Source organism: Heterodontus francisci, chromosome 2, assembly GCF_036365525.1.
Source record: "Heterodontus francisci isolate sHetFra1 chromosome 2, sHetFra1.hap1, whole genome shotgun sequence".
Classification (NCBI taxonomy): Eukaryota; Metazoa; Chordata; class Chondrichthyes; order Heterodontiformes; family Heterodontidae; genus Heterodontus; species Heterodontus francisci.
Window position 1 is genome coordinate 125,646,304 of NC_090372.1, and position 15,791 is coordinate 125,662,094.

General features: G+C 43.6%; 1 protein-coding gene across 3 annotated transcripts in view; it reads right to left on the reverse strand.

Moving 5' to 3' along the window:
- invs (inversin) overlaps positions 1-15,791 on the reverse strand; it is a 500,621-nt gene that overhangs the window by 202,806 nt on the left and 282,024 nt on the right. For all 3 annotated transcript variants that reach the window (XR_010968749.1, XM_068010370.1, XM_068010383.1), the window contains exons 10-11: positions 10,735-10,890; positions 136-365 (exon numbers count right to left, since the gene is read on the reverse strand). Coding sequence is in view for 2 of the 3 variants with exons in the window: in XM_068010370.1 (XP_067866471.1) it covers positions 136-365; positions 10,735-10,890 (386 nt within the window). In the remaining variant the exon portion in view is untranslated. The remainder of the gene's footprint in view (positions 1-135; positions 366-10,734; positions 10,891-15,791) is intronic.

Here is a 15,791-nt window from a genome sequence, read left to right on the forward strand (position 1 = left end):
AAATGGGCTTTTTACAGAACTTAAGTCCACTGTACCACAGAAGTCTGAGGATTCAGAAAAGCTTTGTTAAAAAAATTAATTGCATTATCCGCTTGCTCACTCGCATTCTCTTTGACAATGGGTTTGATAGACTACCTCTTTGTCTTGTATATTGGGATCAGCTTTGTTTTCCATGAGCACTGCCATACAGTTGATGTAGCCCCCATACGCAGCACACTGCAAAGGTGTTCTCCCGGCGTAATCCTGCACATTGGGGTTGATCAGATTCTGAATCAGGATCTGACACACATCTGCATTTCCTCCGAGGGCAGCCCAGTGCAAAGGACTATGGCCGTCCTGGTCAGTCAAATCAACTCTTGCACCACCTGTAATATTACAATAAATGAGTTTAGAGAAATTTATCAATATTTAAAACAAAGTATTTATAGATTTATGAAATGCCAACCTTCGATCTCAATTATTAGGTCAACAGGACTCATTAATTTATTATTATATGATTAGTTCTATTTTTACCGCCCTTTTAACAATTGAATCATGCAGCACAAAAAGAGGTCATTCAGCCCATTGTGCCTGTGCCAGCTCTTTGAAAGAGGTATCTAATTAATCTCACACCAGTGCTTTTTCACCATAGCCCTGCAAATTTCTCCTTTTCAAGTATCTATTTAATTTCCTTTTGTAAGTTGCTATGAAATCTGCTTCCACCACCTTTTCAGATACTGTATTCCAGACCATAACAACTCACTGCATAAACAAAAACTCCTGATTTCCCCCCTAGATTTAATGCTGAATTAAATCTGTTTGGTTCCTGATAAGTACATGATCGCCTTGTCACAGTTTGCTATTTATTTATAGCAGTTCACAGTGAAAAATTTGAACATAGGTTATACAATTTTTGCATTTTTTTTGTCATAATGGAAGACCTCCTAAACAGTTTCATTTGGTTATTGCTTTTAATTTGTGGAAGTGGGTCGGTGAAGCATGGTAATAGTGCACTGGAGCTTAATTTACTGTGTTACAGACCCTGGGGGTTAGAATTCTACAGAGTAAATTTTCAATCTCAACCATGATATTAGGGGAGATGGTAAACAGAAGCTGGATGCTTTCTCAAGGGGAGGAGAGGGAATATTGGGACCTGGGTCACCTTGGGCTGCTCTCTCACACCTCTTAGAGGCTAGTACAGATCACAATGGCAGCAGTTTGGTAGTAGATCTCATGCCTGTTGACTTTGTACAAGATATCCTGGCACAGGGAGATGTGAAGAGGGAACTATGACAAGTTATGAAAGTTACTTATATAAATGCTGCAATTGTAGAAATAATGGATATTAACATCTACAATTACTAAATTAACAGAAGAGAAATAATTTGGATTGAGGTTGATTTGGGATTTTCAATTTAAACAGAAATATTCACTTAGCGGAAATGCAAGTGAAGTTGACTAGTGTCCAAACACATCTGTCTTGTATTCCCCTAAATTCTAATTAAAATTCTTAACATTTGGTTACCAAATAATAATTGTGCTGCAATTAATCAATTATTTGATCAGCAAGATTTGCTTTCTGAGCATCAAAACATACGTGAAACAATATATGTGAAGCACATTGTGTTTTTGTATATACAGATCTCCCACAGTGTTGCACATATGGGGGCCGAATTTTCATTCCGGGATTCGGAACCCGACGCCTGGAACATTTCCAGGTACCGATCCTGCACTGCGCCAGCATCTGTGATGTAAAGCACTTTTCAAAATGTCAGCCCCAAATTGGCCCAGAGCTGAGTCCGGTGTCCAATTAGGGGCGTTGGGTGCAGGCAGGCGGCAGGAGCTAAGCACGGAGGAATAATTTAAAAGGCAAATGGCAGCCATGGTTGGGTTTGCTGTTGCCTTTGGAAATGGACGAGCAGCGAAAGCAGAGGGCCAGTGCTGGTTTGTGCAGCTGTCCCCATGTGTTTCTGATGCCTCCTTTGAGGCCCTGATTGAGGCTGTGGTAGACAGCAGCGCTGTACTCGTCCCTCCATCTGAAAGAAGAGCTCCAGCGAGCCATATCAAGCAGGCATGGCTAGAGGTGGCCATGTATGTCAGCAGCCTCACATTCCTCTCAAGAGTCCAAACACTCTGTCCTCATAAAATCAAGCCTCTCAGCTCTAGTGATGTCAACTCTGTGTCACTGCATGAGCAACTGAGTTTAAACCTCCCCTTTTATACAACTTTTTCACTCTGCGGTTATGAGCTAATGGCTTCCCGCTGTGTTCCCGACAGCTATGCTCAAATGTGTCCCACACCCTCAGTGTTCCCCATGCTTGCCATTTGAAAATTTCTAACTGTTGCTCCCCATATTCCAGGGAAGTTTCCACAGATGCAGGCAGTGAATTAACATAGTTAAGGCTCCAATTAGGGGTGATTTTGTGGCTTCGCTGGCTTTTTACTGGAGTTGAAGTGGCCCCACCCCCACCATGTGCGGAGGCGACCGGCTCAATGGAGCTCTTGGAGCCAGAGGCTCCATGCCGCAAAGAATGGGCTCTGTGCATTAAAGGCCACAATTGCAGCCAAGACCAATGCAGCGGAGGGGTTTCCCCTCAATCCATAAGTTCGAGCAGCCTGCATACTTTTTATTTGCTTACTGCTGTGCAGGCCAGTAAGGGCGCCTCCATGTTGAGGTGCCCTCACAGTTCCCGACCTGCCTCAACAGCGCCCACGGTTCCTGGTGGGGCTGCTGAGGCTCTACAGCTGCCGGCCCTCTGATTGGGCTAACAGTATCGAGGGCCCACCCGCTGTCCTTAATTGGATGGTGAGTGTGGAGGCGCTCCACTTGGTCCCGATATCAGGGGTCCCGAAGCATGTGGCAAAATCCAGCCCCAATATTTTTAAGGGATATTGCTTCAATATAGGTTGAAAAGCTGAGAGATGCAAAATTAAGGTACTACAGGTGCCACTTGTTACAGGGCTAGGGGGTATAACTAATTATACATGAAGAGCAATGATCCTAACACTGATGCCTCGGGACCACTCTCCAGTCCAAAAATCATCCAATAACCACAACTCTCTGTTTTCTATCCTTTAGCTAGCTTCTTATCCATGCTGGCATAATGCCTTTACTACTATGCAGCTTAGTTTTGTCAACAAGCCTCTTACACATCTGGGTTGGCTGTCCTTAATTAAGCCATGTTTTTCTAAGTGAGAATTAATTTTATTCTACATCACAGCATCCAGAATCATATCCATTACCAATGCTAGGTTAGCTGATCTACAGTTGCCTGGTTTATCCCCTTCTCCCATTTTGAACAGAGACAGCCTTCCAGTCCTCTGCTTCCACATCTAAGGACATTTGAAAGATTATGGTCAGAGGCCCTACAATTTTTCTATGATTCACTCAGCATTCTAGGATGCCTACTGAGCTGTTCAGTAAAATATCATAATGCTATTCATAAATCTATTTGAATGAACAACTCATCTCCCATGGAGCCATGTAATCACTGTGTCATTTCCAGGCCATTACCTCAGCAACTGCACTAATAAACTATCATTACTTAGTTACTTACAGGGCAAAACCAGTTAGCATGAATTATTACTTTGTTTGTACATACAATCCAAAATGCATATTAAGTTCGCCCATAAGTGAAAAGCTTTTTTTTAAAAACAGAGTGTGAAATTAATATGTTATTATGGGTAATAATAGCTTATTCATGTCAGTTTATCTCACTAAATAGTATTTTCTGGATCAGAGACTTCAGTCCAATACTAGAAGTTTGAACATGTCAGCCTGGATCTTGTGGTCAGCAGTGAAGTAACAACACTCACCGCTGACTCCAAAGAAAGCTGCCCACAAAGATCTTGCAAGCTCTGTGGCATAGATTTCACCTTTTCCAATTTTAATTTTGTTCCGGTGGCAGCTATAAGGAACTCTGGTGCCCAGCAACAGTAACGGCATTAAGAAGGCGAAACAGCCAATCACATTGAAGAACTCTCACAGCCAGCAAACCAGGAAAGAATAAGAAGCTTTTATGATTCACCTCTGATAATTTTACAGAAAGTGAAATAAAGGCCGGGATTTAACCCTGGGTGGACAGAAAGTAGCCACCGACTAAAATGTCGGTGGCAAACCCATTTCCGCCTTGCTTGGGGATGCGACCCGTATTTTGTGGGTTGCCGGGCTTTAATTTTTTTTTTAATTTAGAGATACAGCACTGAAACAGGCCCTTCGGCCCACCGAGTCTGTGCCGACCATCAACCACCCATTTATACTAATCCTACACTAATCCCATATCCCTACCACATCCCCACCTTACCTATATTCCCCTCCCACCTACCTATACTAGGGGCAATTTATAATGGCCAATTTACCTATCAACCTGCAAGTCTTTTTTTGGCTGTGGGAGGAAACCGGAGCACCCGGCGTAAACCCACGCGGTCACAGGGAGAACGTGCAAACTCCGCACAGGCAGTACCCAGAATTGAACCCGGGTCTGGAGATGTGAGGCTGCGGTGCCAACCACTGCGTGTTAGCACCCGGGTCGCTGGTGTGAGGCGGGACTTCCACCCGCTTGAGTCCCGCCTAATAGAGCTGCCGGTCAATAAGCGGGCTGGCAGCTCCTAGTCCCAGCAGTGCAACCTGGAGCAGTGACCACTGCTGGGACTGCAGTCCAGCTTGAACAAGAAGATATCAGGGAGCCCGGAACAAAGGCAAGTTTTGGTTGCCTCGCCGGGGGTGTATGGGCGGGCCCCAGCGAAGCAAGGGTGGTTAATTGGGGGGACGGGGGGGGCGTGTTGAGGGTTGGGGGTGGTTGGTGCAGCGGGGGCAGCCCTCCATCGGGCATAGGGTGCCTGATCATAAGGGCTCCCCCCGCAGGGCTGTCAGAGAGCTGCCTGCTTCTGTCAAGGCCACTTAAGGGCCTTGATTGGCATGCAGTTGTTCAGCTGTTTTTCGCCGCCGCCGCCCTGCGTAAAGTGGCAGTGGAGGCAGGAGCGGGTCAGGAAGGGCTCATGGAGCCTCCCACTCTATTTTATGCCACCCACCTCCCCCCCCACCCCCACCCCCCCCCGACCCCGCCACCATCCCGCTCTTTGGGGGGACGTAAAGTTCAATCCAAAGATTGGGATGCACATGTGGGATTAAGGTAGAGGCCGAAATATCATATACAAGCTTTATAAAAAATATTTTTTATTATTTTAAAAGTCTATGGAATTTTTATAATGGAGTGTAGAAATTTGACATTCCACAATTATAAAATTAGCTTTTCAGGGTGTTACGATCAGGTGAGGAGGGGTCATAAGGCTCCCCTCTTGTCCTTCCTCTTATATGACTGCAACAGGGTTTATTCCTTTTTAAACAGTGATATGCTTACCACATCAGTGAGTGTTTTACCTTTAACCTTTGTGTGATCGTAAAAGAAGCAATCGGACAGATTTTCTTGAGTTTAAACAAGAAAGAGGTGAGTTTATTATACTTGAAAATACTAAACTCGATCTTGATAAAATAACAAAATTACGCTACACTTACACACACACACACACACGTTACAGAGTGATGAGGAATAGATTTGTGTTTCATGAAAGACCACAACAAATAAAAATAATAGTCTGTGGTCTGGTAGCTTAGTGGTCTTCTGGTTGAATTCGTGGTCCTGAAGTTCTGCGTTGGTAGTTGTTCTTGGAGACCGTTGAGCAAAGAGTTTTCTTCTAGGTGTCTTTGTCTTGGATCTATTAGCCGGCAGCTAAGCTTCACATGCCCCATCAGGCCTTCTGGAGGGAGAGAGAGAGAGAGAGAGAGACAGCCCCTCTGTCTTCTGCACAGTTTGAGTTTCTGGCTTGTCTGCTTGTTCAAGGGAGACTCGCCACTTTCACAGAGATGGACAGACGGTCACATGACAGTCTCAGGGTATTCTTTGGTACCTTCAAATGAGATTCAAGTTGAAGAATTTCCATCTCTCAAGCCTTATGATGCCAATGTTTTCCCCTGGAAGGGTTTGCCCTTTCAATGTTAATGTCCTAGGATGGCTTTGAATTTCTTACTAATGAAAGCAATCTCAGGTAGCTCAATCAATAGGGCAAGCCATTGTTTTGGGTACAGGCTACTCAGACATGTGTCTCCACTTTTGATGCCTTGGAATGTGCAAGGTTTTCAAATGCAAATGGTGGCAGCCATTTTTAGCTGTGGAAAAGTCTTTCTAAAAGTTGTCTGTAATATTCCAGCTTCCTTCTTTTTGAAAGTTTAATGTAAGTTTCCAACTGATGAATTAAAAATCCTCATTTGGCATAGCATGGTTTTTTGACAAGGGTCAGAGAGGTTGTTCAGCAGTGATTATGACTTAGTACACTGTTAAAAACCCAGCCAGACCTGAGTCAATGAGGCATAATTTTTTCAAAGGTTTTTACATTGAGAATAATAGTATAAAAAGTGGAAGTTCACGTCAATTCAGTGATTTCTAATTGACTTCCATCTGTGTGGACTTCAACACTGTATCCTGTGGCCGAGCGGGGAATCACTGCCAGCAACTTCTGGATTTCCACATGTAACTGCGTATGCATGAACCACAGAAGTTGCTGCGTAATGACAGAAAACGCCAGCAGTATCGCAGTCATTACAACTGCAAAGTCTGGGACATAATCTTGGCTGACATTCCAGGGCAATAATGAGGTAGTGACACATTCTTGGAGCTCTCATCAGCCGAATTAGATGTTAACCTAAGGACTATTTGCCATTGGCTCGGCTAACATTAATGATCCCATGGTAAGAAGGAATCATTGACTTGGAGAACTTTTCTTAGTCCAGTAAAAGCTTTGTTATCTGGAACTTTACCAACTGGCAAGCTCTATTATCCAGAATTTCCAAAATCTACCAAAGCTCTCCCGAGTGCAATCGATTGTTCTTGGCATTAGTTAGTGATGCTCATTGGAAAGGGCTGACTCTCACTTGTACTATATAAATCTGCAAAGCTGAGGCCGACCTTCTCCGTGCAGCGCATGGTGGTAGTGGGACTCAAGGGGTATTCAGCAGTACCAGAAACAGCCCGGTTGGACGATGGAAGCCGGTTGGGAGACCTCTGAACCAATTGAGTTGGATCACTGAAAACCGCGAGAATTCAGGTTGACATCGTGGTTAGAAATGCTACCTTGCCTCAGTGACTTGTTCCCCATTTACTATAATGGCATTCTTGGTCCTTGCAGTCAGACGCATTTTGCTCCAGAATTCGGCATCCGATCTCCGTCAGGGATGGCTCATTGGAAAGGGCAGACTCACCCGTGTACCATCTTGGTGCACTGATCCTGAATGATTAAGGAAATACTAAGAATCAGCTTTCCCATTGCTGGGTCCTGGGTACCCTTCACTCACCTGGTAATAACTTCGGAGTGGAAGGTCGGATCTCCACCCGCCTCAGTAAGCACAACTCTTGATTCCTCCGCTCAGTCCAAAAGCATGACTTGGAGCTTCCAGTTGCTTGCCATTTCAACACACTTCCCTGCTTTCATGCCCACATATCTGTCCTGGGCTTGCTGCAGTGTTCCAGTGAACATCAACGCAAGCTCGAGGAACAGCATCTCATTTACTGATTAGGCACGCTACAGCCTGCCAAACTGAACATTGAGTTCAATAATTTCAGAGCATGATGGGCCCCCCTTTTTATTTTTAGTTTTTTTTCTTTTTAAAAATATTTTTTATTTGTTTATTTTATTTTAGTTTGTTTCATCATTCATTTTTTTACCATGTGCCTACCCACTTTTTTTTTATGTTTGTGCTTTGGGCCAGAGCTGTTCATTTTTCTGTCAATTAACACCCTCACTGCACTAACGCTTTGTCTTTCAGCACACCATTAACATATAGTTTGCCTTTGCTCCATGATCTTCTGGTCAATTATTCTCTGTGACTCTCTGTCCTATCAACACCTTGCCTTTTGTTATCTCTTGTCCCACCCCCACTTTATTTGCTTAAAACCTATTACATTTCTAACATTTACCAGTTCTGATGAAGGGTCACTGACCTGAAACATTAACTCTGCTTCTCTCTCCACAGATGCTGCCAAACCTGCTGAGTATTTCCAGCATTTCTTGTTTTTATTTCAGATTTCCAGCATCTGCAGTATTTTGCTTTTATTATCTTGATTAACTGGAATTTTTTCATTATCCGGCACCTCTCAGGTCCAGCACATGCCAGATAACGAAGCTTTTACAGGATGTCCTCGTCACTGGCTTTCCGAATTACAGCCTCTATAAATTCCAACTCAATCAGATCTTTTTTGCCTGCCTTTTATGCTGCACAAAGTTCAGCTCATTTAACACCCTATTCTTGCCAACCTCCATTAGCTCCTCATGGCCTCCATGCAGTGACTTCAAAATCCTTGTGTGGGTCGACAAATCATTTCTCAGCTTCACTACTTCACACCGTTGCAATCCCCTCCAGACATATAATCCTAGCTCACACTTTGAACTTCCAATTCTGGCCCACTGTCCATTCCATTTCCATCTGCTTGACTATCAGTGACAAAACATTCAGTCATCTGGCACTTCTCCCTGGAACTTCTTCCCTTGCAACATCTCATTTCACCTCATCTTGAAAAGCCTCATTAGAACATATTGCTTCAACAGCATCCTCACCCACTTCCCCTAATTTACATTCTATTCCAGTTTGATATGGCCTCCAGCTTGGAGCATCTTGAAACATTGGGCTGAATTTTACCCCACCCGAGCAGGTCAGATGGTCGTGTGGGGGAGGCATAAAATTGAGCGGGAGGCCTACCCACCCAGCTCCTGCCTCCGGTCAACCTTATGGCCATTGGTGGGGGGGAGGCCCACCCGCCCAAGGCCAAACAAGGCCTTTAAGTGGCTACTTAACGGCTACTTAAGGGTCCTAGCGCGCCTCCACGGGTATTGTACCCGTGGCAAGTGGGCTTGCTGAAGACGTGAAAGGCCGCCCAGTGATGGCTGCCAGCCTTTCTATGCACTGGGGGTGGGGGGAGGGCCACCATGGCAGTCGGGCACAGGGTGCCTGATTGAAGGTCACCCCCCCCCACAAACGACCACTCCAGCCTCACCAGGGAAGGGTCGATCTCCCTGGTGAGGCATTCCCAAATTACTTTGTCTCCTGGTTCCATCTGGTTGGCTGGGCTGCAGTCCCAGCAGTGGCCACTGCTCCCAGTGGTGCTGCTGGGACTAAGAGCTGTCGGCCCGCTGATTGGCCAGCAGCTGAGGCGGGACTTCCTCCCTCAAGCAGGTGGAAGTCCTGCCTTGGGACAATTAAAGCCCGGGGACCCGTAAAATGTGGGACGGATCCCTGGGCTAGTCAGAAGCGGGTTCGCCACCGATTTTTATGTTGATGGCGAATTCCTGTTCACCTAAGGTAAAATCCAGCCCATTATAGGTGTTATATAAATGTAAGCTGAATGTTCTATATTGTTACTTAAAATATAATTACATTGCCTAAGAGACTATGGATTCTAGTCAACAAACCACTTAAGAGCTTGGCGTGCCACCAGTGTCCTGGCCAACAGGATTCCTTCTACCATTAATACAAAGTGTTGTGAGCTTCTTCTGTCGCAATTCTCTTGATGTAAATTGAAAGCAGTTCAGAATCCGCAAACAAGTATAAAAGCAGCATTAGAAGTCTAACATAGAAGACGAGATCATCAACAAAGAATTTAAAACCATTGACGCTGAGCAGCACCTTTATTTTGTACATAAAGAAATAAACATGAATAGTATGAATAAAGTAAAAAATGTTCTGTCTAGTATTACAATCTACTCTTAATTCAAAGACACTTACTTCAAATGATCTTATAATTCAAATTGTCTAGTATTAAATTCCCACTTTCCTATCTTACTTTTATTACTTAATACAAATTATTGGACCAACCACGTTTCAGCACTAAAATTGACTTTGTATTGTCAGAGAAGATTAATTCAACTTTGAAACAACTTAAAAACAATAAATAATAGAGAAAGAAAAAGAGAACCATTTATTTCTTAAATGACAGCACAAAGTGATTCCCAAAACCCTGGCAGCAATCCCAGAAAACCATGTAAAAATAAACCATAAATCAGTGGCCCTGATTATAAATAAAAATAACTTCTTCAGTCTTGAAAATAATTGTATTTTATTAAATTAAATATACCTTTACATATTACTCTAAATAATTCTATGTAAATGGCTGTTACACAGATAAAATAGCAGGGTATGTCTAGGTTATTATGCATGGCTGAGTTGAAAATATGTGAAACTTTAAAAGCACTCATAACTGATATACTGTTAACAAACATATTACACTCAAGTGCGGTCAAGTGGATCTGTTGAAATTTAGCTGGAGGAGGGAGTCTAAGGGTTTCACAAGGCTTTCCATAGCATAAAGCTTTCTGGAAAGCCTTTCACATACAAGATATTTAGGTTTACCTTTTACTGTCTTCCTTGTACTAACACAAGCCTATGTAACGCAGAACAGATCAACCAAATGACCATTCAAAGGACAATATTATTTTATATTAATAGTGCACTAGCATGAAATATTAAAAAGACCTTTTACACAGACAAAATAGCAGGTCTGGATGTGTTTAGTTTATTATCCATGAACTAAGTAGGCAAAATTTGAGACTTTAAAATGCTCTTAATGGATACTCCCTGACTAGACTCAAGTGAGGTCAAATGATTCTGCTACAATTTAGCTGTGGAGAGGAGAAAACGTTCATAAATATTCTGCAGTCATAAGCACGATTCTGTTGCAGCAATTAAAGTAGTTATAAAATAAATCTAACCTTTAATGAGTGTCTGGATCACTTCTTTATGGCCCATCTCACAAGCTCGAAAAAGTGGTGTGTGTTTCATCACATCCATGGCATCTACCTGTGCCCCATATTCTAATAGTAGCTTCACTGTGCTGACATGACCAGAGAGGACTGCAGCATGTAGAGCTAGATGCATAGGAAGAAAAAATATTGCAATCAAATATTTTCAAATGGTTTGACACTTCATTAAAACAATACACACAAACACACATGGAGGAACTGACTTTCCCAGTTAAATTTCTTACCTTTACAACATAATAAATTTTAATTCATAATTGGTAAGCATTACCAAGTACAGTACTTCTGCAGATCTCTTCAAAGTCACATACAAAATGTAAATGTATATGTAAACTCATTAATATTCTTCATAGGCATGGTTGTGTGGCAGTTATGTTACTGCAGTGGTTCTCAAGGTGTAGACTGGTTGACGAGGATCCTCCAGGTGGTCTGTGGGCTGGTCCAAAATGTAAGTCACTGACGTGCAATGCTACAGCCGAGGCCATATTACAGAACAGGGCAGAACCCTCATCCCCACCACTCACGTGACGTCCAACAACCAGACCAGCTCCCAGGTGTGCGGCATGAGTCATCATAAGCACAAGCAACAACAGTGTAGTTTTATAAGCAAGATTTATGTCACTGTTACAACATACAACTGCATAATCGAATTTTCGACACTTGTGGAGCTGAATACAAAGAGGAGGAACCAGCTGAACATGGAGCTCAACATGAGACTGAAGTTCTCCAGCTTGGAGCCAGACATTACCTCAATGGTGTCTCATCCAAATGCAGCACTATTCTTCCCATTAATTCTGATGAATTTTTTTTGCGATGGCAAAGGAAAGCAGGTAGGGTAGGACCAGTAGGTGGTCCATAGAGACTTTTGCCCTGCCTAAGTGGTCCGCAGGTGAAAACATTTGAGAACCACTGTGTTACTGGACTAAAAATTAAGAGTCCAGAGAATGCAAGTTCAAATCCAATCATGGCAGTTTGAGAATTTGAATTCAGCTTTAAAAATCTGGAAATAATGAACTAGTGTCAGTAAAAGTAATCAGTAATTAGTAATGATTGTAAAAAACCTAACTAATTCATTAATGTAATTTAGGGATGGAAACCTGCCATCCTTAACCTGATCTAACCTATATATGCCTCCAGTTCCATACCAAAATCCCATACTGAAGTGAAGCCCTCTGAAGTGACATAGCAAGTCACTCAGTTGTATCAAACTGCTACAACTGCAGTGGTTCACGAATAAAGTCCACTGTCACCTTCTCAGTGCAAATAGTGATGGAACAAAGTATTTAATTCAAATACAAGCACTCCGTAGGGTCGGATTATAGATGTTTATTTTGCAGATATATTTGTGTAGACATAGAGGACATGAGATCCACTTACATCAGTAGCCAATAATACTGAATCAAAGGAAATATGTAGGGTTAAAAACCAACAAAAGAACAACTTCTATTTATATAGCATCTGTAACATAATAAAACATCCCAAGGTGCATTATAAAGTGTTAAAAAGCAAAATTTGACACCGAGCTACATAAGGAGATATAAGGGCAGATGACCAAAAGCTTGGTCAAAGAGGTATCTTTAAGGAGCGTCTAAGAGGAAAGTCAGGAAAAGGGCTAGAGAGGTCTAGGAAGGGAATTCCAGAGCTCAGGGCCCAGGCAGGTGAAGGTGAATATCCACCAATATTGGGGCAAATAAAATCAGGGATGCTCAAGAGGCCAGAATTAGAGGAGCGCAGATATTTCAAAGATTTGCGGGGCTGCAGGAGATTACAGAGATAGGGAGGGGTGAGGTCATTGAGGAATTTGAAAACAAGGATGAGAATTTTAAAATCAAGACATTGCTTGATCAGGAGTCAATGTATGACAGCGAGTACAGGGGTAATAGGTGAAAGGGACTTGGTGCGAGTAAGGACACGGGCGGGGATGACCATCAGTTTACAATGGTAAGTCAGCCAGGTGTACGCTGGATGAGGGTTTTGGTAGAAGATGAGCTGAGACAGGGGCAGAGTTGGGTGATGTTATGGAGGTAGAAATAGGCGGTCTTAGAGATGCATGGATAATGTGATTGGAAGCTCATCTCAGGGTCAAATAAGTTTATCAATTGTCATTCAAACAATTAATCTTAATGGCATCATTGAGGATGCTGTCTTGCAGTATTGATGGTTTCTGTAAAGGAACTTATTTAATAGAAATACTCGCAATCATCAATGCAATGTCTCAAATTCAACATTTCTGTATTTAGTTCCTTCATACCACCCAGTAACTCTTCCAAGCATTCCTTCTTCAGAACTTTACGTTTTCCCCTCCTCCCTCTTCTGAAGATGCTGATAACCATGCTGGAGCATGATCCTACATCAGTCCAGTGTGCTAAAAGAGCTGATATCCAGCACATGCAGACTCATGTGGTAGATATTTTCCCTAATTTCTCTACCATCTCTCCTCATGTCTTATCCATGCTCATTTTGTCCATGCGACCCATCTCCTGGTCCCTTGATTTCATTCCCACTGAACTGCTGACCATCCAATTTCCCTTCCTGGCCCCCGTACTATCTGACATTGTAAATGGTTGTTTCTCCTCAGCTACTATCCACCATTGGCCCCACTGTCCTTGCAAAATAATCTGCCATCTCCAACTTCCCTTTCCTATCAAAAATCCTTCATATACTGCCTCCTCCCATATCAGTGCCTAACTTTCCTGTAACTTTATTTTTGAATCTCTCTAATCAGGCTTTCACTCCAGCTACAGCACCAAAGGCCCTAACCAGTATCACAAATGAAACATACTATGACTGTGTACATTATCCTTTTTTGTCCTCCTCAACCTCTTTGCAGCTTTTTACATGGTTGACCACCCCATCCTCCTCCAATACTTCTCCTTCATTATCTAGTACAGTGGGACCACCCTTGCTTAGTTCCACTGATATCTGGCTGACTGTAGCCCTTAGCGACATCATTCACAGATATGGAGCTCATCTTTCACATATATGCTAACAATACCAATCTCTACCTCTCCACCACCTCCCTTGGCACCTCTCCTACCCCTGTGTTGTTAGACTGCTTATCCAAGATCCAGTTTTGAATGAACAGCAGTTTCTTCCAGTTAAACAATACCAAAGCCATAGTCTTTGGCCTCTGCCGCAAATTCTGCACCCTTGCCATGGTTTCCATCACCTTCCCAGCCATTGTCTCCGGACTGTTTGCAATCTTGCTATCCTACTAGATCCTGAGGTGAGTTTCTAATTCTGTATCCTCTCCATTACAAATATCGGCTACTTCCACCTCTGTAGCATCGCCCGCCTCCACCCATGTCTCAGTCTATCTTCATCCATGCCTTTGTCACCTCCAGACTCAACTATTCCAAAACTTTCCTAGCCAAACTTCCATCCTTCACCCTCTGTAAACTTCAACTCATCCAAAACTTTGATGCCCCTATCTATCCTGCACCAAGTTCTGTTCACCCCTCACCCATTCTCATTGACCTACAATGGCTCCCAGCTCCCCCAACACCTCAAATATAAAATCTTATTGTCATGTTTGAATCCCTTTATGGTTTCACCCTTTCATATATCTGTAACCTTTTTGAGCCCTAAGGTTTAATACCCCTCAACAATCCATTCCTCTGACTCTAGTCTCTTCCTTTGCCTCATTATTGGCCTTCAGCTGGCTGGGCTCCGTACTTTGGAATTCACTTCTTAAACCACTCAACCTCTCCACTTCCTGTTCCTCATTACCATCCTCCATAAAACACACCTCTTCAATCAAGCTTTTGGTCATCCCTCCTAATATTTCCTTCTTTGGCTTGTGTTTGTTTTTTATTCCCGTACAACCTCTGTGGCACACCTTGGAACATTTTTTTCTACATCAAAGGCGCTATGCACGTAACAGTAGTTGTTGATTGAACCTGGGGCAAAAGGGAGGGAGGAACTTAAAACAATCACCAGCATGAGAGAAAAACCACGAGAAAAACGAATGGGACTAAAGGCTGACAAGTCCCCTGGACCTGACAGCCTGCATCCTAGGGTCTTAAAAAGTGACTGCTGAGATAGTGGATGCATTGGTTGTAATCTTCCAAAATTCCTTAGATTCTGGAAAGGTCGCATTGGACTGGAAAACAGCAAATGTAATACCTCTATTCAAGAAAGGAGGGAGACAGAAAGCGGCAAACAATAGGCCAGTTAGCCTAACATCTGTTATTGGGAAAATGCTGGAATCCATCATTAAGGAAGTAGTAGCAGGACATTTAGAAAATCATAATCATAAGCAGAGTGAACATGGTTTTATGAAAGGGAAATCATATTTGACAGATTTATTAGCGTTCTTTGAGGATGTAACAAGTAGGGTGGATAAAGGGGAATCAGTAGATGTAGTGTAATTGGATTTTCAAAAGGCATTCGATAAGGTGACACATAAAAGGTTATTACACAAGATAAGAGCTCATGATGTTGGGGGTAATACATTAGCATGGTTAGAGGATTGGCTAACTAACAAGAAACAAAGGGCTGTATTTTGTGCTGGCGGCTGGGCTCCCAGCACTGGGCTGAAAAGGTGGGAAGAACCACACCACAGCCTTTTTGCACCCCCCCACCACCCACCCCCCACAACTCCCCTGGAGCGATCCTCCAGTCTTTTAACCTCTAAGCTTCACGAGCCGGAATCTCCATCCTTTTAAAGATAGGGATCCCGCCTCCAAGAGCTGCCGGCCAATCAGAGGGCCGACAGCTCAGCAGTACCGGTAGCGCCACCGGGAGCAGTGATCACTGCCAATACTGCAGAGGCCTCGGATCGAGGCCCACGCTGGAACCCCAGACTCAGGCAAGTGAGGCAGAGTCGCCAGGGCCAGTCCAGTAGGCCCCAGCGAGGTGGGGGGGGCGGGGCGGTGGTGGTGTGGTAATGCAGTCCAGGAGGAGTGGGGTCCTGGGGGGCAAAGTGGTTCCTGGTGGGTGTCCTCTGTAGGCCACAAACTACCCACAAAGGAGGGACCCCGCCCAAGCCCGCAGGGAGGGCGCCTCCT